Below are 26,548 nucleotides of genomic sequence, written 5' to 3' on the forward strand. Positions count from 1 at the left end.
AAGTAGTGAGTGAGGAGGACATAAAAAACCTGCAAGGGGACATCGACAGGCTAAGTAAATGGGCAGAGATTTGGCAGATGGAATACAATACTGGAAAATGTGAGGTTATGCACTTTGGCAGGAAAAATCGTAGAGCAAGTTATTATCTTAATGGCAAGAAACTGGAAAGTACTGAAGTACAAAGGGATCTGGGGGTCCTGGTGCACGAAACTCAAAAGGTTAGTATGCAGGTGCAGCAAGTGATTAAGAAGGCCAATGGAATGTTGGCTTTCATTGCTAGGGGGATAGAATATAAAAATAGGGAGGTATTGCTTCAGTTGTACAAGGTATTGGTGAGACCGCACCTGGAATACTGCGTACAGTTTTGGTGTCCATACTTAAGAAAGGACATACTTGCTCTCGAGTCAGTACAAAGAAGGTTCACTCGGTTAATCCCGGGGATGAGGGGATGGACATATGAGGAGAGGTTGAGTAGATTGGGACTCTACTCATTGGAGTTCAGAAGAATGAGAGGCGATCTTATTGAAACATATAAGATTGTGAAGGGGTTGGATCGGGTGGATGCGGGGAAGATGTTCCCGATGATGGGTGAAACTAGAACTAGGGGGCATAGTCTTAGAATAAGGGGCTGCTCTTTCAAAACTGAGATGAGGAGGAACTACTTCACTCAGAGGGTGGTAGGTCCATGGAATATGCTGCCCCAAAAAGCTGTAGAAGCTACATCATTACATAAATTTAAAACAGAAATAGACAGTTTCCGAGAAGTAAAGGGAATTAAGGGTTACGGGGAGCGGGCAGGAATTTGGACATGAGTCTAGGTTCGGATCGGTCATGGCCCTGTGGGTAGCGGAGTGGGCCCAGGGGCCGTGTAGCCTGATCCTGCTCCTATTTCGTGTGTCTAATTCTGTTAGATTCAGGAGATGGTTCTGTGTGGATTGGCGGTTAGGATCAGATCAGCCATGATCTTATCGAATGGCGGAGCAGGCTCGAGGGGCCGATTGGCCTACTCCTGCTCCTATTTCTTATGTTCTTAGAATGCGAGGCCATTCTACAGAACGTCAATACTGACCCACTCCCCGGGGACCCCCTGTAAATACTGGCCCACTCCCCGGGGACCCCCTGTAAATACTGGCCCACTCCCGGGGACCCCCTGTAAAGACTGACACACTCCCGGGGACACCCTGTAAATACAGGCCCACTCCCCGGGGACCCCCTGTAAATACTGGCACACTCCTGGAGACCCCCTGTAAATACTGACACACTCCCGGGGACCCCCTGTAAATACTGACACACTCCCGGGGACCCCCTGTAAATACTGACACACTCCCGGGGACCCCCTGTAAATACTGACACACTCCCGGAGACCCCCCTGTAAATACTGACCCACTCCCGGGGACCCCCTGGAAATACTGACACACTCCCGGGGACCCCCTGTAAATACTGACACACTCCCGGGGCCCCCCTGTAAATACTGACACACTCCCGGGGACCCCCTGTAAATACCGACACACTCCCGGGGACCCCCTGTAAATACTGACCCACTCCCGGGGCCCCCCTGTAAATACTGACACACTCCCGGAGACCCCCTGTAAATACTGACCCACTCCCGGGGATCCCTGTAAATACTGACACACTCCCGGGGACCCCCTGTAAATACTGACACACTCCCGGGGACCCCCTGTAAATACTGACCCACTCCCGGGACCACCTGTAAATACTGACACACTCCCGGGGACCCCCTGTAAATACTGACACACTCCCGGGGACCCCCTGTAAATACTGACACACTCCCGGGGTCCCCCTGTAAATACTGACACACTCCCGGGGACCCCCTGTAAATACTGACACACTCCCGGGGACCCCCTGTAAATACTGACACACTCCCGGGGTCCCCCTGTAAATACTGACACACTCCCGGAGACCCCCTGTAAATACTGACCCACTCCCGGGGACCCCCTGTAAATACCGACACATTCCCGGGGACCCCCCTGTAAATACTGACCCACTCCCGGGGCCCCCCTGTAAATACTGACCCACTCCCGGGGACCCCCTGTAAATAGTGACACACTCCCGGGGACCCCTGTAAATACTGACACACTCCTGGGGACCCACTGTAAATACTGACCCACTCCCGGGGACCCCCTGTAAATAGTGACACACTCCCGGGGACCCCTGTAAATACTGACCCACTCCCGGGGCCCCCCTGTAAATACTGACCCACTCCCGGGGACCCCCTGTAAATAGTGACACACTCCCGGGGACCCCTGTAAATACTGACACACTCCCGGGGACCCCCTGTAAATACTGACACACTCCCGGGGACCCCCTGTAAATACTGACCCACTCCCGGGGACCCCCTGTAAATACCGACACACTCCCGGGGACCCCCTGTAAATACCAACCCACTCCCGGGGACCCCCTGTAAATACTGACCCACTCCCGGGGACCCCCTGTAAATACTGACACACTCCCGAGACCCCCCTGTAAATACTGACACACTCCCGGGGACCCCCTGTAAATACTGACACACTCCCGGGGATCCCTGTAAATACTGACACACTCCCGGGGACCCCCTGTAAATACTGACGCACTCCCGGGGACCCCCTGTAAATACTGACCCACTCCCGGGGATCCCTGTAAATACTGACGCACTCCCGGGGACCCCCTGTAAATACTGACCCACTCCCCGGGGACCCCCTGTAAATACTGACACACTCCCGGGGACCCCCTGTAAATACTGACCCACTCCCCGGGGACCCCCTGTAAATACTGACACACTCCCGGGGCCCCCCTGTAAATACTGACACACTCCCGGGGACCCCCTGTAAATACTGACACACTCCCGGAGACCCCCCTGTAAATACTGACACACTCCCAGGGACCCCCTGTAAATACTGACACACTCCCGGGGACCCCCTGTAAATACTGACACACTCCCGGGGATCCCTGTAAATACTGACCCACTCCCGGGGACCCCCTGTAAATACCGACACACTCCCGGGGACCCCCTGTAAATACTGACCCACTCCCGGGGCCCCCCTGTAAATACTGACCCACTCCCGGGACCCCCCTGTAAATACTGACACACTCCCGGGGACCCCCTGTAAATACTGACACACTCCCGGGGATCCCTGTAAATACTGACCCACTCCCGGGGACCCCCTGTAAATACTGACACACTCCCGGGGACCCCCTGTAAATACCGACACACTCCCGGAGACCCCCTGTAAATACTGACCCACTCCCGGGGACCCCCTGTAAATACTGACCCACTCCCGGGGACCCCCTGTAAATACTGACACACTCCCGGGGACCCCCTGTAAATACTGACACACTCCCGGGGACCCCCTGTAAATACTGACCCACTCCCGGGGACCCCCTGTAAATACCGACACACTCCCGGGGACCCCCTGTAAATACCGACACACTCCCGGGGACCCCCTGTAAATACTGACCCACTCCCGGGGCCCCCCCTGTAAATACTGACACACTCCCGGTGACCCCCTGTAAATACTGACCCACTCCCGGGGACCCCCTGTAAATACTGACACACTCCCGGGGCCCCCCTGTAAATACTGACACACTCCCGGGGACCCCCTGTAAATACTGACCCACTCCCCGGGGACCCCCTGTAAATACTGACACACTCCCGGGGACCCCCTGTAAATACTGACCCACTCCCCGGGGACCCCCTGTAAATACTGACACACTCCCGGGGCCCCCCTGTAAATACTGACACACTCCCGGAGACCCCCTGTAAATACTGACCCACTCCCGGGGATCCCTGTAAATACTGACCCACTCCCGGGGATCCCCCTGTAAATACTGACACACTCCCCGGGGACCCCCTGTAAATACTGACACACTCCCCGGGGACCCCATGTAAATACTGACCCACTCCCGGGGACCCCCTGTAAATACTGACACACTCCCGGGGACCCCCAGTAAATACTGACACATTTAGGCAATGCTACTTTGCCTGTGGGCTGTGCCCCCCCCACCCCGCCCCACTCCCATTTAGTGGGAGCTGTAGGGCAGGAGTTGCCCTCTCGGTCGCTCACATACGCCCCCCCCCCTGTGCCAGGTGCTGGGTACTGCAGCCGGGCAGCGCCAGGCTCCCGAGATGTATTTTGCTCTCCGCGTGTTGTCGATTTAATTTCTCTCCCTCTGTTTGTCTTTCCTTTCTCCCTTCCCCGTTCAGGAACGACAGCTCCTACAATTTCTTCTCCTTCTTCTTCGTATTCTTAGTCCAGGACGTACTCTTCGTCTTGGAGTCGGTGGGGATTCCAGGCTGGGGATTCTGGTAAGTGGCTGCTTCCTGTCCACGGCTCCGAGACCGCGTGGCTGCATATCCGACCTTCGGGCAGTCCCCACCCTCCCCCCTCCTGAAGATCACTGGAGCTCCTTAGGCACTGGTCACCTTCCAGTCCCGTACCCAAGTGGCTAAGTCTGCTCTGACCCAATGATCACTGGACAGTGATCAGGAGCAGGAACCCTGGCTGATTTCCTCCTCTCTCTAACCTAGGGGTCACTGGGCAGTGATCAGGAGCAGGAACCTTGGCTGATTTCCCCTCTCTCTAACCCAAGGGTCACTGGACAGTGATCAGGAGCAGGAACCCTGGCTGATTTCCCTCTCTCTAACCCAGGGGTCACTAGACAGTGATCAGGAGCAGGAACCCTGGCTGATTTCCCCTCTCTCTAACCCAGGGGTCACTGGGCAGTGATCAGGAGCAGGAACCCTGGCTGATTTCCCCTCTCTCTAACCCAAGGGTCACTGGACAGTGATCAGGAGCAGGAACCCTGGCTGATTTCCCCTCTCTCTAACCCAGGGGTCACTGGGCAGTGATCAGGAGCAGGAACCCTGGCTGATTTCCACTCTCTCTAACCCAGGGGTCACTGGACAGTGATCAGGAGCAGGAACCCTGGCTGATTTCCCCTCTCTCTAACCCAGGGGTCACTGGACAGTGATCAGGAGCAAGAACCCTGACTGATTTCCCCTCTCTCTAACCCAGGGGTCACTGGACAGTGATCAGGAGCACGAACCCTAGCTGATTTCCCCTCTCTCTAACCCAAGGGTCACTGGACAGTGATCAGGAGCAGGAACCCTGGCTGATTTCCCCTCTCTCTAACCCAGGGGTCACTGGACAGTGATCAGGAGCAGGAACCCTGGCTGATTTCCCCTCTCTCTAACCCAGGGGGTCACTGGGCAGTGATCAGGAGCAGGAACCCTGGCTGATTTCCCCTCTCTCTAACCCAGAGGTCACTGGGCAGTGATCAGGTGCAGGAACCCTGGCTGATTTCCCCTCTCTCTAACCCAGGGGTCACTGGGCAGTGATCAGGAGCAGGAACCCTGGCTGATTTCCACCTCTCTCTAACCCAGGGGTCACTGGGCAGTGATCAGGAGCAGGAACCCTGGCTGATTTCCACTCTCTCTAACCCAGGGGTCACTGGACAGTGATCAGGAGCAAGAACCCTGACTGATTTCCCCTCTCTCTAACCCAGGGGTCACTGGACAGTGATCAGCAGCAGGAACCCTGGCTGATTTCCCCTCTCTCTCTAACCCAGGGGTCACTGGACAGTGATCAGGAGCACGAACCCTAGCTGATTTCCCCTCTCTCTAAACCAGGGGTCACTGGACAGTGATCAGGAGCAGGAACCCTGGCTGATTTCCCCTCTCTCTAAACCAGGGGTCACTGGACAGTGATCAGGAGCAGGAACCCTGGCTGATTTCCCTTCTCTCTAACCCAGGGGTCACTGGACAGTGATCAGGAGCAGGAACCCTGGCTGATTTCCCCTCTCTCTAACCCAGGGGTCACTGGGCAGTGATCATGAGCAGGAACCCTGGCTTATTTCCCCTCTCTCTAACCCAGGGGTCACTGGGCAGTGATCAGGAGCAGGAACCCTGGCTGATTTCCTCTCTCTCTCACCCAGGGGTCACTGGACAGTGATCAGGAGCAGGAACCCTGGCTGATTTCCCTCTCTCTAACCCAGGGGTCACTGGACAGTGATCAGGAGCAGGAACCCTGGCTGATTTCCCCTCTCTCTAACCCAGGGGTCACTGGACAGTGATCAGGAGCAGGAACCCTGGCTGATTTCCCCTCTCTCTAACCCAGGGGTGCTGAGGCTAACTGCTTCCCTGGTTGAGATCATCGGAGCCTGAGTCTGTTTAACCACGAACAGAGTCGTCTTTAAGTGGGAATAAAAACTGAAAATGCTGGAAACACTCAGCAGGTCAGGCAGCATCCGTGGAGTGAGAGAAACAGAGTTAACGTTTCAGCTGGATGACCTGAAACGTTAGCTCTCTTTCTCTCTCTCTACGGGTCTAATTTAAACTCAAGTCTCGACGAGCTGCAGCCAGCGGAACTGGTGACCGAAACTGCAGCGACACCTCCCGATAAAAGCTGGATTATTTCCCCAGCGGAATGCCGAGAGTGGAGGGGAGTCGCAGAACACCAATGCTGTGTGAGTCAAATCCCGTTCACTCAGAGCAGTGATTGACGGGGGACTTGCCCAGTCGTCTGCGCTCCGGCCGGGACACGTGGTGTTGCTCTGCGCAGCCAATAACACGAACACTTGGTGACGTAATAAAACGAATAGGCACTTGGTCTAAGCGTTAAACAAAGCTTTAATCAACTGTTTTACAACATGGAGGTCTAGTTGTGCCCTTCACTAGTTCCTGTTCAAGAATGTCCTGCGCAAGCTGGGCCCGTGCCCGAGTATTTATACTCTCCCTGGACAGCGCCACCCGCATGCCACTCAGTATTATTTCATTAGTCTTTCTTTCATGAATGACTGATTCATGTCACTTGGCGCGGTGCCTGGGGGATGGGGGTAGTCTGTCGCGCGCGACTAGGGATGGGCAATAAATGCTGGCCTTGCCAGCGAACGAATAATAAAAAAATAGTTTTTGTTTTTCCTTGCAGTGGCTGGATTTCATCGCTGTCTGCACTGAAGAGCAACGTAGCCGTGGCTGTCATCATGCTGGTGGTCTCGGCTTTGTTCACGGCCTCCGCAGTGATGGGGATCGTGATGCTCAAGCGGGTGAGTTAAGGGTTCCCCCGAGGAGCCCCTCCACTCTCTCCGCAGGTTACAGGGGCAGCGCCGTTTGCCACCTGCCGGCAGCGCCACTGAGACACCGGGTTCTGTGAGGACAGCAGTGTCACCTGGCAGTCTGTTCGTGGTACTGTTACACAGGGACAGGAGGAGGCCATTCGGCCCCCTCGAGCCTGTTACACAGGAACAGGAGGAGGCCCATTCGGCCCCCTCGAGCCTGTTACACAGGAACAGGAGGAGGTCCATTCAGCCCCCTCGAGCTTGTTACACAGGAACAGGAGGAGGCCCATTCAGCCCCCTCGAGCCTGTTACACAGGAACAGGAGGAGGCCCATTCAGCCCCTCGAGCCTGTTACACAGGAACAGGAGGAGGCCATCCAGCCCCCTCGAGCCTGTTACACAGGAACAGGAGGAGGCCATTCGGCCCCCTCGAGCCTGTTACAGGAACAGGAGGAGGCCCATTCAGCCCCCTCGAGCCTGTTACACAGGAACAGGAGGAGGCCCATTCAGCCCCTCGAGCCTGTTACACAGGAACAGGAGGACGCCATCCAGCCCCCTCGAGCCTGTTACACAGGAACAGGAGGAGGCCGTTCAGCCCCTCGAGCCTGTTTCATTAGGAACAGGAGGAGGCCATTCAGCCCCCTCGAGCCTGTTACACAGGAACAGGAGGAGGCCGTTCAGCCCCTCGAGCCTGTTTCATTAGGAACAGGAGGAGGCCATTCGGCCCCCTCGAGCCTGTTACAGGAACAGGAGGAGGCCATTCGCCCCCTCGAGCCTGTTCCGCCATTCAGTGAGATTGTGGCTGATCTGTATCTTAACTCCCTCTACCCGCCTTGGTTCCATAACCCTTAATACCCTTGCCTAAAAATTCAATCAGTCTCAGTTTTGAAATTTTCAATCGACCCCCCAGCCTCGACAGCCTTTTGGGGGGGAGAGGTCCAGATTTCCACCACCCTTTGTGTGAAGAAGTGCTTCCTGACATCACCACTGAACAGCCTCGCTCTAATTTTAAGGTGACGCCCCCCTTGTTCTGGACTCCCCCCACCAGAGGAAATAGTTTCTCTCTCTCTCTACCCCATCGAATCCTTTAATCATCTTAAACACCTCGATTAGATCACCCCTTAATCTTCTAAACTCGAGGGAATACAAGCCCAGTCTGTGCGACCTGTCCTCGGAGTTTAACCCTTTTAGCCCCGGTATCATTCTGGTGAATCTGTGCTGCTCCCCCTCTGAGGACAATATATCCTTCCCGAGGTGCGGGGCCCAGAACACAAGAATCAGGAGCAGGAGTGGCCCATTCGGCCCCTCGAGCCTGCTCCGCCATTCAATAAGATCATGGCTGATCTTCGACCTCAACTCCACTTTCCTGCACTATCCCCATATCCCTCGATTCCCCAAGAGTCCAAAAATCTATCGATCTCAGCCTTGAATATACTCAACGACTGAGCCTCCACAGCCCTCTGGGGCAGAGAATTCCAAAGATTCACCGCCCTCTGAGTGAAGAAATTCCTCCTCATCTCAATCCTCAATGGCCGACCCCTTATCCTGAAACTGTGACCCTTAGTTCAAGAACTAAGAACATAAGGAATAGGAGCAGGAGTCGGCCATTCGGCCCCTCGAGCCTGCTCCGCCATTCAATGAGATCATGGCTGATCTTCTGCCTCAACTCCATTCACCGGCCCTATCGCCATATCCCTTGATGCCTTTACTAGTCAGAAATCTATCGACTTCTGTTTTGAATATACCCAATGACTGAGCCTCCACAGCCCTCTGGGGTAGAGAATTCCAAAGATTCACCACCCTCTGTGTGAAGAAATTCCTTCTCCTCTCAGTCCTGAATGGCCGACCCTTTATCCTGAGGCTGTGGCCCCTGGTTCTAGACTCCCCAGCCAAGGGAAACATTCTCCCAGCATCCACCCTAGCAAGCCCTGTAATAATTTTGTATGCTTCAATGAGATCCCCCTCTCATTCTTCTGAATTCAGGAGAATACAGGCCTAGTTTACTCAATCTCTTCTCATACGACAGTCCCGCCATCCCAGGAATCAATCTCGTGAACCTTCGTTGCACTCCCTCTATGGCAAGTATATCCTTCCTTAGGTAAGGAGACCACAATTGTTCACAGTACTCCAGGTGTGGTCTCACAGGACCCTATATAATTGGAGTAAGACTTCTTTACTCCTGTACTCAAATCCTTTTGTAATGAAGGCCAGCATACCGTTTGCCTGAATGCAGTACTCCAGATGGGGTCTCACCAGAGCTCTGTACTGCGGTAACCGGATAAAATAACGGTAAATGTGTACGTAATTATAATTTGTTCCTCAAGTCAGGGTCTGTCGACATTGGTCGGCACATGTCACAGATTTATTCACCAGGCTGATACCTGGGATGGCAGGAATGACGTATGAGGAGAGATTGGGTTGATTGGGCTTATACTCGCTGGAGTTTAGAAGAATGAGAGGGGATCTCATTGAAACTTATAAAATTCTAACAGGACTAGACAGACTAGATGCAGGAAGGCTGTTCCCGATGGTCGGGGGAGTCCAGTACCAGGGGTCACAGTCTAAGGATAAGGGGAAAGCCATTTAGGACAGAGATGAGGAGGAATTTCTTCACCCAGAGAGTGGTGAACCTGTGGAATTCTCTACCACAGAAGGCAGTTGAGGCCAATTCATTAAATATATTCAAGAAGGAGTTAGATATATTTCTTAAGGCTAAAGGGATCAAGGGATATGGGGAGAAAGCAGGGACAGGGTACTGAATTTGGATGATCAGCCATGATCTCATTGAATGGCGGAGCAGGCTCGAGGGGCCGAATGGCCTACTCCCGCTCCTATCTTCTATGTTTCTGTGTAGACAGGGCAGCACTTGCAGGGAGTGCGTGCCTCATAGAAGATCATCATCCAAATTCAGTACCCTGTCCCTGCTTTCTCCCCATATCCCTTGATCCCTTTAGCCTCAAGAAATATTCCTGGGACATTGGAACCGCTTCGGGGGGAGGTGGGACCAGTACAAACTGGACGGTTTGCACCTGGGCAGGACCGGAACCGATGTCCTAGGGGGAGTGTTTGCTGGTGCTGTTGGGGAGGGTTTAAACTAAAATGGCAGGGGGTTGGGAACCTGTGCAGGGAGACAGAGGAAAGGGAAGCAAGGATAGAAGCAAAAGACAGGAAGGAGAAAAGCAAAAGTGGCAGTCAGAGAAATCAAGGGTTTAAATCAAACATGGCCACAGTAAATAATAATTCTAAAAGGCCCTGCTCCCATCTTCTATGTAAACAGGGCAGCACTGGCAGGGAGTGCGCGCCTCATGCTAACGGGTCTCCTTTCTTTGTCACAGATCCACTCCTTGTACCGGAGGACCGGTGCCAGTTTCCAGAAGGCGCAGGAGGAGCTGGCGGCCGGGGTCATGTCGAACCAGGCCGTGCAGAACGCAGCCTCAAACGCAGCTGGGGCCGCAGCCCAGAGCGCCTTCCAGCGCAACTGACGGGGAGGCGGGTCCAGCGGGGCGCGCGCGCACGCTCTCCTTCCATCAGACGTCTCCCCGCTTCATATGTTTAAAAAAAAAAAATCCAAACTTTCACACACAGCCAATCGCGGCAGTCGTGCTGGTTAGCCAATCGGAGGCTGCGATTGCTGCTGAGGTTACAGGTCGTGCCAAATGATTGACAGCCGCATCATGGGTTTTTAGTGTATATTTTTTGTTCGGAATTTTTTTCACACTCTTCATTCCCGGTTAATAAACAGGGAGCAACTCTGCATGTTGGTTACTCCCATGCTTCCGGTTTGAACGCACTTCCATGCTCGTTTATTTTGCGTATTTAGTATTAATCCGGGCAGCAAGAATTATTTCTTTGGGGCTAAGCCAATGGGGAAGGCCATTGATGAATCAGGCGCCGACGAGCTCGGACTGAGCTAGAGGGGTTGTTGACTCGGCAGTTCTGCCAGTTGTCGAAGGGGTCGGGAGATTGAGGGAACGGAGTCCCTGACTCTGTTTTGAGGACCCACCCAAGCCTTGCGTGCCTTCTCGCTGCTGCCGTTAAATCGCCTTCATTACTCTCGAAACCGAGAACTGAGGAGAGGGGTGTGAAGGGCGGGGGGGAGACCACTACGTGACGTGCCCTGAACAGAATGTGCAGCTTTGGACTGTTGGAAGGACATTTAGCCCAAAGCTCAGGCTGCAGAGCCAGCTGGGGAGCTGAATGCCATCCCAGCTCTGTTTCCCAGTAGAGTTTTGGCCGATCCCAGCACTGTTTCCCAGTAGAGTTTTGGCCTTCCCCAGTAGAGTGTCTGCCTGTTCCAGCACTGTTTCCCAGTAGAGCTTTGGCATAACCAAGCACTGTTCCCCAGTAGAGTTATGGCCAGTCCCAGTAGAGTTATGGCCAGTCCCAGCACTGTTTCCCAGTAGAGTTATGGCCAGTCCCAGCACTGTTTCCCAGTAGCGTTATGGCCAGTCCCAGCACTGTTTTCCAGTAGAGTTTTAGCCGGTCCCAGCACTGTTTCCCAGTAGAGTTTTGGCTGGTCCCAGCACTGTTTCCCAGTAGAGTTAAGGCCGGCCCCAGCACTTTCCCAGTAGAGTTGAGGCCAGTCCCAGCACTATTTCCCAGTAGAGTTAAGGCCAGTCCCAGCACTGTTTCCCAGTAGAGTTAAGGCCAGCCCCAGCACTGTTTCCAAGTAGTTATGGCATGACCAAGCATTGATTCCCAGTAGAGTTTTGGTCAATCCCAGCACAGTTCCCCTCCTCGTGTTTAAGCTAGGAGGGTGTTGGACCCAGCGAGGTGTCCGATAGGCGGACAATCTTTACACTGTTGAAAGGACGGTATAGGATGCGATCCTTGTCGGAAGGCAGGGTACGTCACAGCTGGATGGCGGCGCGGAGGGACCTGAGCTCGAGATTCCCTTCATGGTGAGTTTGCTAATCTTAACCTTACCCATCATTAGAGGGAGGGAAGGGGAGAGGATCCTGTGGAATAGTCTAGCCGAGGTACTCTCGTTTGCCTCCTGGTGGCCACGTCAATGGTGCATTGCTGCAGACCGGGAGCTTATTCTTGAGATGTGGGCATCACTGGAAGACCTGAGGTTGATTGCCTTTTCCCTAGTCGCGTACAACGGAGAGGCTTGCTGGGCCACTTCAGGGGGCAGTGTAGGACGGGAGCCACAATAAAAGCCATGCCAAGTATGGATGGCAGGTTTCCTTCCCTAGAGGACCCCCTCCCCATCTCTGTAACCTCCAATTCTGGCCTTTTGCGCATCCCCCGATTTCCATCGCTCCACCATTGGCGGCCGTGCCTTCAGCCGCCTGGGCCCTGAGCTCTGGAATTCCCTCCTTTAAACCTCTCCCTCCTTTAAAACCTCCCTCTGTGACCAAGCTGTCCGATATCTCCTTATGTGGCTCGGTGTCAAACTTTGTCTGATTAACGCTCCTGTGAAGCGCCTTGGGACATTTTACTATGTTAAAGGACCTACATAAAGTTATATAGTTGTTGTTGTGAACCAGTTTTTTTTTTACGGTGCTCCGACAGCTTCGCCTTTACTGATCCCAGCTTTTTATTTCCAGATTTAAAAAAAAAACTGAATTCAAACTGCTGGGGTGGGATTTGAACTCGCGGTCTCTGGATTGTTACTCCGGTAACATAACCGCCGCACTACCGTACACGGGGTAGGCCCAAGGAGTCCCGGCGCTCCCTCGCGGCCACCAGACTCGGCAGGTAATTCGCACTCGCAGCACGCTCCACTCACGCTTCCCCTCTGTCCGCGCGCTGCCCCTGGGTTTAATCCAGGGAGCTGTAGCTTAACGTCAGCGGCGAGAGGATTGTCGCAATATTGGCTAAAATATCTGGTAATTAACATCTCGGGGCAGAGAATATAATGCCATGGATTTCTCAAAAGGACAGGTGTGTTTAACCAACTTTGTTGCTTCTTCCAAGAATTCAGCAAAGAGTAGCCAAGGGCAGCGCGGCGGATGTGGTGTACATGGACTTTCAGAAGGCCTTTGATAAGGTGCCACATGAGAGGCTTGTGATGAAGGTCGGGCCATGCGGGGAGCGGAATGGGTTGAGAGATGGCTACAAAAACGGAGGGTAGGAGTTGAGGGAAGATTCTCTGACTGGCAAATAGAGGGAAGTGGGTTCCCCTCCCCCAGGACCGGTGCTGGGACCGCTGTTGTTCACCGTGTACAGGAATGATTTGGACTCGGGAATTGGAGATATGGTTCTTGCAGATGCTACTAAGTTGGGGAGGGATCGCTGCTAATTTGGAGCCTGCATTAAAGCACAGGAAGGCATAAATGGCAAATGAAATTCGATGTGAATTTACTCCTCTTTACCTGAAGGTGCTGATTGCTGCGGGGGGACGTAACATTAGGAGGACAGGTTACAGAAACTTGGCTTGTATTTCCTTGAGTTTCGAAGGTTGAGGGGTGAATGTACATCGCTTGTGTGTGGCTCGATGGCGAGTCTCACAGCCGCACCTTATCCTGCCTTCACCCAATGTCTGTAACGTGTGGAGTCACTGGACAGCGATCCGCAATGGGAAGGCTGCCTGACTGTTCCTCTCCCTAACCTTGGGCACTGAGGCTAATTGTACCCCCCCTCCCCCTCCCCCCGTCTCCGTCCCTCACCCTCACCCCCCCATCACCACTGCCCTGACCGAGCGCACAGACTGGGTCCGGTGTTCAGAAGTCTTTATTTAAAGATGAGTGAAGTAAAAAAAAAAAAAGCTGTCGCGGTAGATGGCGAAAACGCCCGTGTTTACTTTCTGTTGCCGTGTGGCGGGTTTTCTCGCTGGCGTGTGTGCGCGCGCCAGGGCCCTGTTTACCGCTGATTTAATTGAGGCACGCTAATCTGCCTCGGAGGCCGAGCCCTGTGTGACGGGCGCCAGGGTCTGAGGAAGGAGCTGAAATGTCAAAGGAAACGAGGTGCGAGTTCATTTGAGCACGGCGCCGCTCGGTTTGCCCCCCCCCCCTCCCCCCCCCCCCCCCCCCGAAAGCACCTTAACCTCGACACGGGGTCTGCCAGAGGCAAACACGGTGTTAGAGTCGAGCCATGGGGATGGTCACAAATTTCATAGCTGCGTACGACCCAGGAGGCCATTCGGCCCATCGTGCCTGTGCCGGCTCTTTGAACGAGCTCTCCAATTAGTCCCGCTCCCCCCTACTCTTTCCCCACAGTCCTGCAAAATCTTCCTCTTCAAGTATTTACCCAATTCCCTTTTGAAAGTTACTGTTGAATCTGCTTCCACCGCCCTTCCAGGCAGCGCGTTCCAGATCACAACAACTCGCTGCGTAAAAAATATTCTCCTCCTCTGGTTCTTTTACCGATTATCTTCAATCTGTGTCCTCTGGAAACACTTTCTCCTTATTTATTCTATCGAAACCCTTCATCATTTTGAACACCTCTATCAAATCTCCTCTTAACCTTCTCTGCTCTAAGGAGAACAACCCCAGCTTCTCCAGTCTCTCCACACAACTGAAGTCCCTCCTCCCTGGTTCCATTCTGGTCAATCTCCTCCGCACCCTCGCCAAAGGCCTTGACATCCTCCCTAAAGTGCGGTGCCCAGAATTGGACACAAGCCTCCAGCTGGGGCCTAACCAGTGATTTATAAAGGTTTCAGGACAGATTTGCACCAGATAGGAGGTGATGGGGGGAGGATAAGTGCGGAGCTCTGACGAATTTAGTTCTCGTCCCCTCACCGTGCGATTCACTCCCACCTCCCCCCCCCCCCCCCCCCCCTCCTGTGCTACCCCTGTGATGTTTTACAGAACCAGAAACCAGCAGCAGTTTTGAGCGGAGCCTGGATCGGGCGGACGCTCCGCTCTGCTGCTGGCCGCGCTGTGGCTCCGTGTTCCGTAGATGCCAACTGCCCTCCGACACCTCGCCCTGGCGCCCGTTCTTCACCTGTGAGCCCAGGTGGCGAGGGCCTGGCCGGCTATTTGACTATGAGGGGCTTCGCACCGATGCTGATCTGCCCTGATGTTCACTCACAGTGCCTGGCACGGGTATCGCTGGACGGTGATCAGGAGCAGAGTGGTGTCCGGGGGTCCGCACTTAATGCACTGACGTTGACGTCCAGTCGGGAAGCTCGAGATGTTTTTGATTCCCCCCCGTGCACGGATCATATGTTTTCCCATTGCCTTTCCTGTTTCCATGGAGACTGTACATTTTAAAACATTGTACACAATTAAATTAAATGGAACCAGATTTTTGGTCTCTTTGGTACTGTTTGTGTCTGTGTCCATTTCTCTCACTCTGCGTCTCTCTCTGATTTTAAAATTCTCGTCCTTGTTTTCAAATCCCTGGCCTCGCCCCCCCTCCCTATCTCCTCCAGCCCACAACCCCCCCCCCCGAGATCTCTGCGTTCCTCCAATTCTGGCCTCTTGCGCATCCTCGATTTCCATCGCTCCGCCATTGGCGGCCGGGCCTTGAGCTGCCCGGGCCCCCGAGCTCTGGAATTCCCTCCCTAAACCTCTCCGCCTCTCTCTCCTCCTTTAAGACGCTCCTTAAAACCCACCTTTGACCAAGCCTGTCCTGATATCTCCTGATGTGGCTCGGCGTCAAATCTTGTTTGATAATCGCTCCTGTGAAGCGCCTTGGGAACGTTTTACTACATTAAAGGCAACTGGTTGTCGATTTCTGTCTCCCTCTGTCTCCTGCATGATAGGTGGTTCTCATTTTTATACAGAGTCACGTCGGACCCTTGAATGTCTGTCAGGACTTATTAACAGATTCCCCTTTCCTCGCTCCCCTCAGCACTGACTCGTTCTGGGGTACGGATTCCATGAAGGGCCCAAGTCATCATTCCTCATTGTCCCACTGACGCTCATTCAAGCTTTAGCATTCAACCATTGGGGGGGCGGGGGGAGGGCAGCGTGATGGAACCCACTCCTATTCCTGATTTAGCAGCCCAGCGCGGGTTGCACTGAGCAGCAGGAAGCCTGGCAGGGCGATGAGGGGGATGTCACTGTCCCGGGTTCGGAGGGATGATGGGTAGGTGTGGTGGGAGGGTGACGCTGAACTCGATTCTCTCATTAGTCATCTCGATAAAGGAAGTGGAGCTCGCGTCCGCGCTCCCCGCATCCCTCCCCCCCCCCCCCCCCGCTGCCCCGCCAACATCCTGCTGACTGAAGCCAGTGAGCGGTTAATGGGCTGTTGATGGCGGGCGGGCAATGAGAGTGCTTTTTATTAATGGGTCACGAGATGGAGCGCTGGTCACTGGGGAGCCTGAGCCGCGATTAAGCAATCCATTTATATCCTACATTCTGCCGTCCATCGGCTAAAGATCTTGTATTTAAAGACAGGCTGTGTTATATTCGGAGCTCCCGAATCCTGTCCCACCTGGACAGTCCCCTTGCCCCTCCACTTTCCCACTCCAGCTCTCTGCCCCCCCTCCCCTTCCCCCCCCACCCCCCTCCCCTTCCCCCCCCACCCCCCTCCCCTTCCCCCCCCACCCCCCTCCCCTTCTCCCCCACCCCCCTCCCCTTCTCCCCCACCTCCCTCCCCCCCTTCTCCCCCACCTCCCTCCCCCCCTTCTCCCCCTTCCCTCTCCCCCTTCCTTCTCCCCCTTCCCTCCCCCCCTTCTCCCCCTTCCCTCCCCCCTTCTCCCCCTTCCCTCCCCCTCCCCCCTTCTCCCCCTCCCCCCTTCCCTCCCCCCCTCCCCCCTTCTCCCTCCCCCCTTCTCCCCCCCCTTCCCTCCACCCTTCTCCCCCCCTTCCCTCCACCCTTCTCCCCCCCTTCCCTCCACCCTTCTCCCCCTTCCCTCCCCCCTTCTCCCCCTTCCCTCCCCCCTTCTCCCCCATCTCCCTCTACCCCTCCCCCTTCTCCCCTCTACTTTCCCACTCTCCCCTCCCCACTCTCCCCTCCCCACTCTCCCCTCCCCACTCTCCCCTCCCCCCTCCCCACTCTCCCCTCCCCCCTCCCCACTCTCCCCTCCCCACTCTCCCCTCCCCACTCTCCCCTCCCCCCTCCCCACTCTCCCCTCCCCCCTCCCCACTCTCCCCTCCTGAAGACTGACTGTTGCTGGGGTCAGACTCTGTGGGAGGCGCCTGCCCTCACCCTGAGTCTGGGCTGCGGCTGGGATCAGGCCCCAGAGAGGATGATGCGAACAAGCAGTCTCTAACGTTCAGATACAGCTCTGGACTCCTCTAAAGGACCTTCGGGGGGAGGGGAGCTCAGAGTCCAGTGAGATGCTGCCCCCCTCAGTACATCCTCTGATGGGGTGTTACGACAGCATAGGGCTCAGACCCGATGCCCCCACAGTCTAATAGCCGCGGGTCCTTATCTTGGTTGCACATGGAGAAGGGTGCTGCCACCCAGTGTGCATCGGTGTCTCTGGGGGAGGCTGAAGTGTGTCTCTGTCTCACCCGGTTTCACTCTCTCTCTCTCTGTGTCTCGCTCTGTCTCTGTGTGTGTCTCGCTCTGTCTCTGTGTGTGTCTCGCTCTGTCTCTGTGTGTGTCTCGCTCTGTCTCTGTGTGTGTCTCGCTCTGTCTCTGTGTGTGTCTCGCTCTGTCTCTGTGTGTGTCTCGCTCTGTCTCTGTGTGTGTCTCGCTCTGTCTCTGTGTGTGTCTCGCTCTGTCTCTGTGTGTGTCTCGCTCTGTCTCTGTGTGTGTCTCGCTCTGTCTCTGTGTGTGTCTCGCTCTGTCTCTGTGTGTGTCTCGCTCTGTCTCTGTGTGTGTCTCGCTCTGTCTCTGTGTGTGTCTCGCTCTGTCTCTGTGTGTCTCGCTCTGTCTCTGTGTGTGTCTCGCTCTGTCTCTGTGTGTCTCGCTCTGTCTCTGTGTGTGTCTCGCTCTGTCTCTGTGTGTGTCTCGCTCTGTCTCTGTGTGTGTCTCGCTCTGTCTCTGTGTGTGTCTCGCTCTGTCTCTGTGTGTGTCTCGCTCTGTCTCTGTGTGTGTCTCGCTCTGTCTCTGTGTGTGTCTCGCTCTGTCTCTGTGTGTCTCGCTCTGTCTCTGTGTGTCTCGCTCTGTCTCTGTGTGTGTCTCGCTCTGTCTCTGTGTGTGTCTCGCTGTGTCTCTGTGTGTCTTGCTCTCTCTGTCTCTCTCTCTCTGTCTTTGTCTCTGTCTCTCTCTCTCTGTCTCTCTCTCTCTGTCTTTCTCTCTCTCTCTCTCTGTCTCTCTCTCAATTCAATTCAAATCGCTTTATTGGCATGATAAGGTACATCTTATGTTGCCAAAGCATCAAAATACATTTATGGTTGAACACATAAACGCAGTTCTATTCATACAGTGTATAAACAGGTATATCCCTGAGTGTATAAATATACATTCGCATTATTTATATATACTCTTCTTAGGTTTACTGGTTGTCCCTCTGTTCATGGCAAGCTGTAACATAGTGTGCCGCCAGGGCTACACAGCTTCTCTCCTCCCCCAGTAGGTATGGGAGTTTTTGGTCGTCATTCAAATTTCTGAATTCAGGGCCCCAGTCTCTCTCTCTCTCCTCCAGTCTCTCCCTCCTCCAGTCTCTCTCTCTCTCCCCCCAATCTCTCTCTGTCTCCCAGTCTCTCTATCTCCCCAGTCTCTCTCTCCCTTCCCCCGTCTCTCTCTCTTCCCCAGTCTCTCTCTCTCTCTCTCTCTCTCCCCCGTCTCTCTCTCTCTCTCTCTCTCTCTCTCTCCCCCCAGTCTCTCTCTCTCTCTCTCCCCCGTCTCTCTCTCTCTCTCTCTCTCCCCCGGTCTCTCTCTCTCTCCCCAGTCTCTCAATTCAATTCAATTTCAATTCAAATGCTTTATTGGCATGAAAGTTTACAGGGAACCATATTGCCAACCAACCTCTCTCTCTCCCCAGTCTCTCTCCAATTTTTTTTTTTTTTTTCCCAATTCAAATGCTTTATTGGCATGAAAGTTTACAGAGAACCATATTGCCAAAGCTTACATAGCAAAAAGGTACAGTTTTCCAACATTCTGTAGGTGTCAATCGATTTGACATTTGTTGGGTACATACAATATTACTTTTAAACAATATTAATTTTAAACAGTCTTTGTACTTCATTTGGTACGTTCAATATTAATTTTAAACAGTCTTAATTTTAAACAGTCCTCAGGTTGTGACATGTTACATATTTGGCCCCAAGGTATGGTCTGTCTCCTTCTCCTAGGACTAATCTCAATTTTGACAGGTCATCCAATTCCTTGAAATCTGGGGTTGTTTGGCTTAGCTTGTTGAATAATATGTTTCTTGATGTGTCTCTGTCTCTGTCTCTCTCTCTCTCTCAATTCAATTCAATTCAAATGCTTTATTGGCATGAAAGTTTACAGAGAACCATATTGCCAAAGCTTTCACAACAAAAAAGTACAGTTTTCCAACATTCTGTAGGTGTCAAACAATTTTGACCCTTGTTGGGTACATACAATATTACTTTTAAACAATATTAACTTAAACAGTCTTTGTACATCATTGGGTACATTCAGTATTAATTTTAAACAGTCCTCTCTGTCTCTGTCTCTCTCTCTCTGTCTGTCTCTCTCTGTCTCTCTGTCTCTCTCTCTGTCTCTGTCTCTCTCTCTGTCTCTCTCTCTCTCTGTCTCTCTCTCTCTCTGTCTCTGTCTCTCTCTCTCTGTCTGTCTCTCTCTCTCTCTCTCTCTGTCTGTCTCTGTCTCTCTGTCTCTCTCTCTCTCTCTCTGTCTCCCTCTCACTCTATCCCCGGGGATGCATTGGGCGGGGAGACTTTGATTGACAGCAGCGTTACGTCAGCGGCAGCCTCAGCCTCAGGACCAGGAGCTGGTGCAGGAGCGACTCTGCTTCCCGAGCCCCGGAGACCCGAGCCCAGTCCCGGGGAGCCCCCAGCCCGGAGGCCGGAGCGACCGCCGCCGCTTTAACGGGACTGTCCTTGAGGCTGTTTGTAGCGGGCGTGAGGCAGCGTTTCCTTAAATCCCAATCCTCCCATCCAACATTCCCGGAGAGTCCTGACCTCCCTCCCTCCTTCTCCCACCTTCCCCTCTTCCTCCCACTCCCACCTTCCCCTCTTCCTCCCTCCCTCTTCCACCTTCCCCTCTTCCTCCCTCCCTCCCTCTCCCACCTTCCCCTCTTCCTCCCTCCCTCCCACTCCCACCTTCCCCTCTTCCTCCCTCCCTCCCACTCCCACCTTCCCCTCTTCCTCCCTCCCACTCCCACCTTCCCCTCTTCCTCCCTCCCTCTCCCACCTTCCTCTCTCCCTCCTTCACTCCCTCCTTTCCCTCATCCTCCTTCACTCCCTTTCCCATCTTCCACCTTCCCCTCTTCCACCCCCCCCCCCAATCCCTCCGGGATCCATGCTCCGGCTGCAATCATCCACTCTCCCAGATTTCAAGGAGCATTTCCCCCTGGCCATTCCTCAGAGTGGGAATGAGGCGGCAGATGTCCCGCCTCCATCTTCTACCAGGCCCCCGGACGCTGCTGGCCCCTTCCTCCGGAGCGACTCCTGGTGCGGGCCCCTGGACCAAGAGCTGGCACCACTTCCCCAGATGTGACCCCCTCCCTGCCGCCCCTGGAAAGATATGCCCACCCCTTCGGACTCCATCCCGTCTCTGAGTCCAGGGGTGTCCCGCAGCCTGTCTCGGCTAGGGGAGCAGCGAGCCCGGACACAGCTCCTGCTGGCCCTGGGGGTGACTCAGATTGCACTGGGCTCAATGATCGTCGCCGTCAGCTTTGCAGCTCTGGCCATCACCAACTCGGCCAAGATCAGGCACTCCTGCCCATTCTGGGCCGGATTCTCGGTAAGTGCAACCTCTCCCCTTGTATTCGGACTTATTCAGTGGCTACTCTGTCTCACTCACTCTCTCTCCCTCTGTCTCTCTCACTCCCTCCCTCTGCCTGTCTCTCTCTCACTCACTCCCTCTGTCTCTCGCTCACTCCCTCTGTCTCGCGCTCACTCCCTCTGTCTCGCGCTCACTCCCTCTGTCTCTCGCTCACTCCCTCTGTCTCTCGCTCACTCCCTCTGTCTCTCGCTCACTCCCTCTGTCTCTCGCTCGCTCCCTCTGTCTCGCGCTCGCTCCCTCTGTCTCTCTCTCGCTCCCTCTGTCCCTCTCTCTCCCTCTGGTGTATTTGGACTTTCAGAAGGCTTTCGATAAGGTCCCACATAAGAGTTTAGCGTGCAAAATTAAGTAACATGGGATTGGGGGCAAGGTATTGACTTGGATAGAGAACTGGTTGGCGGACAGAAAGCCAAGAGTTGGAATAAACGGGTCGTTTTCCGAGTGGCAGGCAGTGACTAGTGGGGTACCGCAAGGATCAGTCCTAGGACCCCAGCTGTTCACAATATATATTAATGATCTGGACGAGGGAATTGGATGTAATATCTCCAAATTTGCAGACGACACAAAGCTGGGTGGGAGGGTATGCTGTGAGGAGGATGTCGTGAAACTCCAGTACGATTTGGACAGGTTGGGTGATTGGGCAGAAACATGGCAAATGCACTATAATGTGGATAAATGTGAGGTTATCCACTTTGGTGGCAAGAACAGGAAGGCAGATTATTATTTGAATGGCAATAGATTGGGAGAAGAGGAAGTGCAACGAGACCTGGGTGCCCTTGTGCACCAGTCGCTGAAGGTAAGCATGCAGGTGCAGCAGGCGGTTAAGAAGGCAAATGGTATGTTGCCCTTCGTAGCGAGAGGGTTCGAGTACAGGAGCAAGGATTTCTTGCTGCAGTTGTACAGGGCCTTGGCGAGACCACACCTTGAGTATTGTGTGCAGTTTTGGTCGCCTTACCTGAGGAAGGAAGTTCTTGCCATGGAGGGAGTGCAGCGAAGATTCACCAGGCTGATACCTGGGATGGCAGGAATGACGCATGAGGAGAGATTGGGTCGATTGGGCTTATACTCGCTGGAGTTTAGAAGATTGAGAGGGGATCTCATCGAAACCGATAAAATTCTGTCAGGCCTGGACAGACTGGATGCAGGAAGGATGTTCCCGATGGCGGGGGAGTCCAGAACCAGGGGTCACAGTCTAAGGATAAGGGGTAAGCCATTTAGGACTGAAATGAGGAGGAATTTCTTCACCCAGAGAGTGGTGAACCTGTGGAATTCTCTGCCACAGAAGGCAGTAGAGGCCAATTCATTAAATATATTCAAGAAGGAGTTGGATATATTTCTTAAGGCTAAAGGGATCAAGTGATATGGGGAGAAGGCAGGGACAGGGTACTGAATTTGGATGAACAGCCATGATCTTATTGAATGGCGGAGCAGGCTCGAATGGCCGACTCCTGCTCCTATCTTCTATGTTTCTCTCTCTCCCTCTGCCCCTCTCTCTCCCTCTGTCCCTCTCTGTCCCTCTCTCCCCCCCCCTGTCTCCCCTCTCTCTCCCCCCCCCTCTCTCTCCCCCCCTCTCTCTCTCCCCCCCTCTCTCTCTCCCCCCCTCTCTCTCTCCCCCCCCTCTCTCCCCCCCGCTGTCTCCCCCCCTCCCCCCCCCACTCTCTCCCCCCCTCCCCCCCCAACTCTCTCCCCCCCCCCGCTCTCTCCCCCCCTCCCCCCCGCTCTCTCCCCCCCCGCTCTCTCCAGCCCCGCTCTCTCCCCCCTCCCCCCTCTCTCTCTCTCCCCTCCCTCTCTCTCCCCCCTCCCCCCTCTCTCTCTCTCCCCCCTCCCCCCTCTCTCTCTCCCCCCTCCCCCCTCTCTCTCTCCCCTCCCTCTCTCTCCCCCCCTCTCTCTCCCCCCCCCGCTCTCTCCACCCCCGCTCTCTCCACCCCCGCTCTCTCCCCCCTCCCCCCTCTCTCTCCCCCCTCCCCCCTCTCTCTCCCCCCTCTCTCTCCCCTCCCCCTCTCTCCCCTCCCCCCTCTCTCTCCCCCCCCTCTCTCTCCCCCCCCTCTCTCTCCCCCCCTCTCCCCCCCCTCCCTCTCTCCCCCCCCTCCCTCTCTCCCCCCCCTCCCTCTCTCCCCCCCCTCCCTCTCTCCCCTCTCTCCCCCCCCCTCTCTCTCCCCCCCCCCTCCCTCTCTCCCCCCCCCCTCCCTCTCTCCCCCCCCCTCCCTCTCTCCCCCCCCCTCCCTCTCTCCCCCCCCCCCTCCCTCTCTCCCCCCCCCCTCCCTCTCTCCCCCCCCCCCTCCCTCTCTCCCCCCCCCCTCCCTCTCTCCCCCCCCCTCCCTCTCTCCCCCCCCCTCCCTCTCTCCCCCCCCTCCCTCTCTCCCCCCCCTCCCTCTCTCCCCCCCCCTCCCTCTCTCCCCCCCCTCCCTCTCTCCCCCCCTCCCTCTCTCCCCCCCTCCCTCTCTCTCTCCCCCTCCCTCTCTCTCCCCCCCTCCCTCTCTTTCCCCCCCTCTCTTTCCCCCCCCTCTCTTTCCCCCCCTCTCTTTCCCCCCTCTCTTTCCCCCCCTCTCTTTCCCCCCCCTCTTCCCCCCCTCTTTCTTCCCCCCCTCTTTCTTCCCCCCGTCCCCCCCTCCTTCCCTCCCCCTCCTTCCCTCCCCCTCTTTCCCTCCCCCTCTTTCCCCCCCCTCTTTCCCCCCCCCTCTTTCCCCCCCCCTCCTTCCCTCCCCCCTCTTTCCCCCCCCCTTTCCCCCCTCTCTTTCCCCCCCCTCTTTCCCCCCCCTTTTCTCCCCCCCTCTTTCCCCCCCTCCTTCTCCCCCCCTCTTTCCCCCCTCTTCTTCCCCCCCCTTCCTTCCCCCCCCCTCTTCCCCCCTCTTTTCCCCCCCTCTTCCCTCCCCTCTCCCCCCTCTCTTCCCCCCCTCTTCCCTCCCCTCTCCCCCCTCTCTTCCCCCCCTCTCCCCTCCCTCTCCTCCCCCCCTCCCCTCCCTCTCCTCCCCCCCTCCCCTCCCTCTCCTCCCCCCCCTCCCCTCCCTCTCCTCCCCTCCCTCCCCTCCCTCTCCTCCCCTCCCTCTCCTCCCCTCCCTCTCCTCCCCCCCCTCTCCTCCCCCCCTCTCTCTCCCCCCCTCTCTCTCTCCCCCCCTCTCTCTCTCCCCCCCCCCCCCTCTCAATTCAATTCAAATCGCTTTATTGGCATGACAAGTTACATCTTATGTTGCCAAAGCATCGGAAAACATTCATGTTTGTTCACAAAAATACAGATCTATCCATACAGTGTATAAACAGATATATCCCTGAGTGTATAAATATACTTTCATATAATGTGTATGTACTCTTTTCTTATATTTAGTGGTTGTCCCTCTGTTTATGGCAAGCTGTAACATAGTGTGCCACTAAGGTTACACAATTTCTCTCTTCCCCTAGTAGGTATGGGAGTTTTTGGTCGTCATTCAAATTTCTGAATTCCGGGCATATTTTTGTAAATTTTGGGTAGAAATTCTCCCTTATGCCCTGATATTTTCTACAAGCTGTGAGGAAGTGCATCTCTGTCTCCACCACTCCCTGACTGCAGTGAGAGCACATCCTGTCCTCTCTTGGTAGCCGGGTCTGCCTGTGTCTACCTTTTTCGATCGCCAGGCTATGTTCACTAAGTCTGTACATTGTCAAGGTTTTTCTCAGTTTGCTATCCTTTACCATGGTCAGGTAATCAGCTATGTTGTATTGTCTGTTTAGGGCCAAGTAGCAATTGAGTTTGCTTTTGGTTTTTGTTGTTTCTGCCCAAAATGTCAGATATTTTTCCTTTTGCTTAGCGACGATTGTGTTGGGTCGAACTCTTTGTGTTACGCTGTCACTGTCCTGGGGCTGGTTATTGTTAGTAGTTACTTCACTGAGTCCCAGGACTAGTTGACTGAGGGTATTCTTCTTTATGGTCATCTCTTGGCATTTCAGGGCGTCGTAGTGATAGCATTGGGGGTTGCTCATTTCTAGGTGTTTCCAAAATTTGGTGGCTCTTTTTTGGATAGTGATTATTAATGGATACTGGCCTAGTTCTGCCCTGCATGCATTGTTTACTGTTTTCCTTTGAGTCCGGAGGATACTTTTACAGAATTCTGCATGTAGGATCTCAATTGGGTGTTTCTCCCATTTTGCAAATTCTTGTTGTGTTAGCAGTCCCCACACCTCACTGCCATAGAGTGCAATTGGTTCAATTACTGATTTGAAAATTTTGAGCCAAATGCTAATTGGGACTTCTATTTGGATTGATTTTTTAATGGCATAGAAAGCCCTTCTTGCTTTCTCGTTCAGTTCATTCACAGCCAGTTTGAAGTTTCCCGTAGAACTGATTTTTAAGCCCAAGTATGTGTAGTTAGTGGTTTGTTCAATTTTGGTTGTTCCTAGTGTGAAATTTATTTTGGGTCCCTGATGTCTGGATCTTTGCTGGAACACAAGGACTTTGGTTTTTTGGGGATTTATTGTCAGGGCCCAAGTCTGGCAGTACGATTCCAGCAGATCCAGGTTCTGCTGTAGACCCTCCTTAGTTGGTGACAGCAGAACCAGGTCGTCAGCATAGAGGAGGAATTTAACCTTGGATTCATATAGGGTGAGGCCGGGTGCTGTAGATTGTTCAAGTAGTTTTGCCAATTCATTTATGTAAATATTAAAGAGTGTCGGTGAGATTGGCGAGCCCTGCGTCACCCCCCGCCCCTGTGGGACGTATTTTGTTTGTTTGTCTCCAATTTTAACTGCACATTTGTTGTTTGTGTACATTGATTTAATTACATCATATGTTTTTCCCCCTACCCCGCTTTCGATAAGTTTCAGGAATAAACCGTCATGCCAGATGGAGTCGAAAGCCTTCTGGAAATCTATAAAGCATGCGTAGATTTTGCTTTTGTTATGGTGAACATGTTTGTCAATTAGGGTCTGTAGGGTGAAGATATGATCTGATGTTCTATAGTTTGGCAGGAATCCAATTTGGCTTTTATTCAGGACATTGTGCTCCTCAAGGAAGTTTATAAGTCTTTTGTTTATGATGCTACAGAATACCTTCCCCAGGTTACTGTTTACACAGATGCCTCGATAGTTATTTGGGTCAACTTTGTCCCCACTTTTGTATATGGGCGTTATGAGTCCTTGGTTCCAGATATCAGGGAAGTAACCGACACTCAGAACCAAGTTGAAGAGTTTTAGGATAGCCAGTTTCATTTTATCGTCTGTGTGTTTAATCATCTCGTTTAGTATGCCGTCTGTCCCGCAAGCTTTTCCTGGTCGCAGGTCCTTGAGTTTTTCAAAAAGTTCTTTTTCTGTTATTATGGAGTCTAGCGGGTTTTGGTTATCTTTTATGGCCATTTCGAGCTTTTCCAGTTTTTTGCATATTTGGTGTTGCTCTGGCCTTCGTGTGTTTTTCTGGTATAATTTTTCAAAGTGGTTTTCCCATGTATCCCCATTTTGAATGGCCAATTCGTCGTGTTGTTTTTTGTGTAGTGTATTCCAGTTGTCCCAGAAACAATTGGAATCAATGGATTCCTCAATGGAGCTGAGTGTGTTCTTAATATATTGCTCTTTTTTGGTTGAGTGTGTTTCTGTATTGTGTTAGTGTCTGGCAATAAGTAAGGCGTAGTTCCTCGTTTTCTGGATGTCTGTGTTTTTGGTTTGATATTTTTCTAAGTTTTTTCCTCATGTTATGGCAATCTGGGTCAAACCATTTTTCATAGTTTTTTGTTTTGGGTTTGTTCTTGCGAGCTTTCAAGTTTGACCTTGTTGCCAAATTATCAAAAATATTGTTTAGGTTATTCACTGCCTGGTTT

At 53.8% G+C, this 26,548-nt stretch overlaps 1 protein-coding gene across 1 annotated transcript in view; it reads right to left on the reverse strand.

Annotated features, from left to right (window-relative positions):
• LOC147086392 (uncharacterized) overlaps positions 1–26,548 on the reverse strand; it is a 57,368-nt gene that overhangs the window by 8,212 nt on the left and 22,608 nt on the right. Inside the window, exon 2 of the mRNA XM_085978241.1 lies at positions 6,483–6,606. Coding sequence (XP_085834367.1) covers positions 6,483–6,606 — 124 coding nt within the window. The remainder of the gene's footprint in view (positions 1–6,482; positions 6,607–26,548) is intronic.

Source organism: Somniosus microcephalus, unplaced genomic scaffold (genome assembly GCF_052327205.1).
Source record: "Somniosus microcephalus isolate GS21.2 unplaced genomic scaffold, FLI_Smic_1.0 unresolved_chr7, whole genome shotgun sequence".
Taxonomy (NCBI): Eukaryota; Metazoa; Chordata; class Chondrichthyes; order Squaliformes; family Somniosidae; genus Somniosus; species Somniosus microcephalus.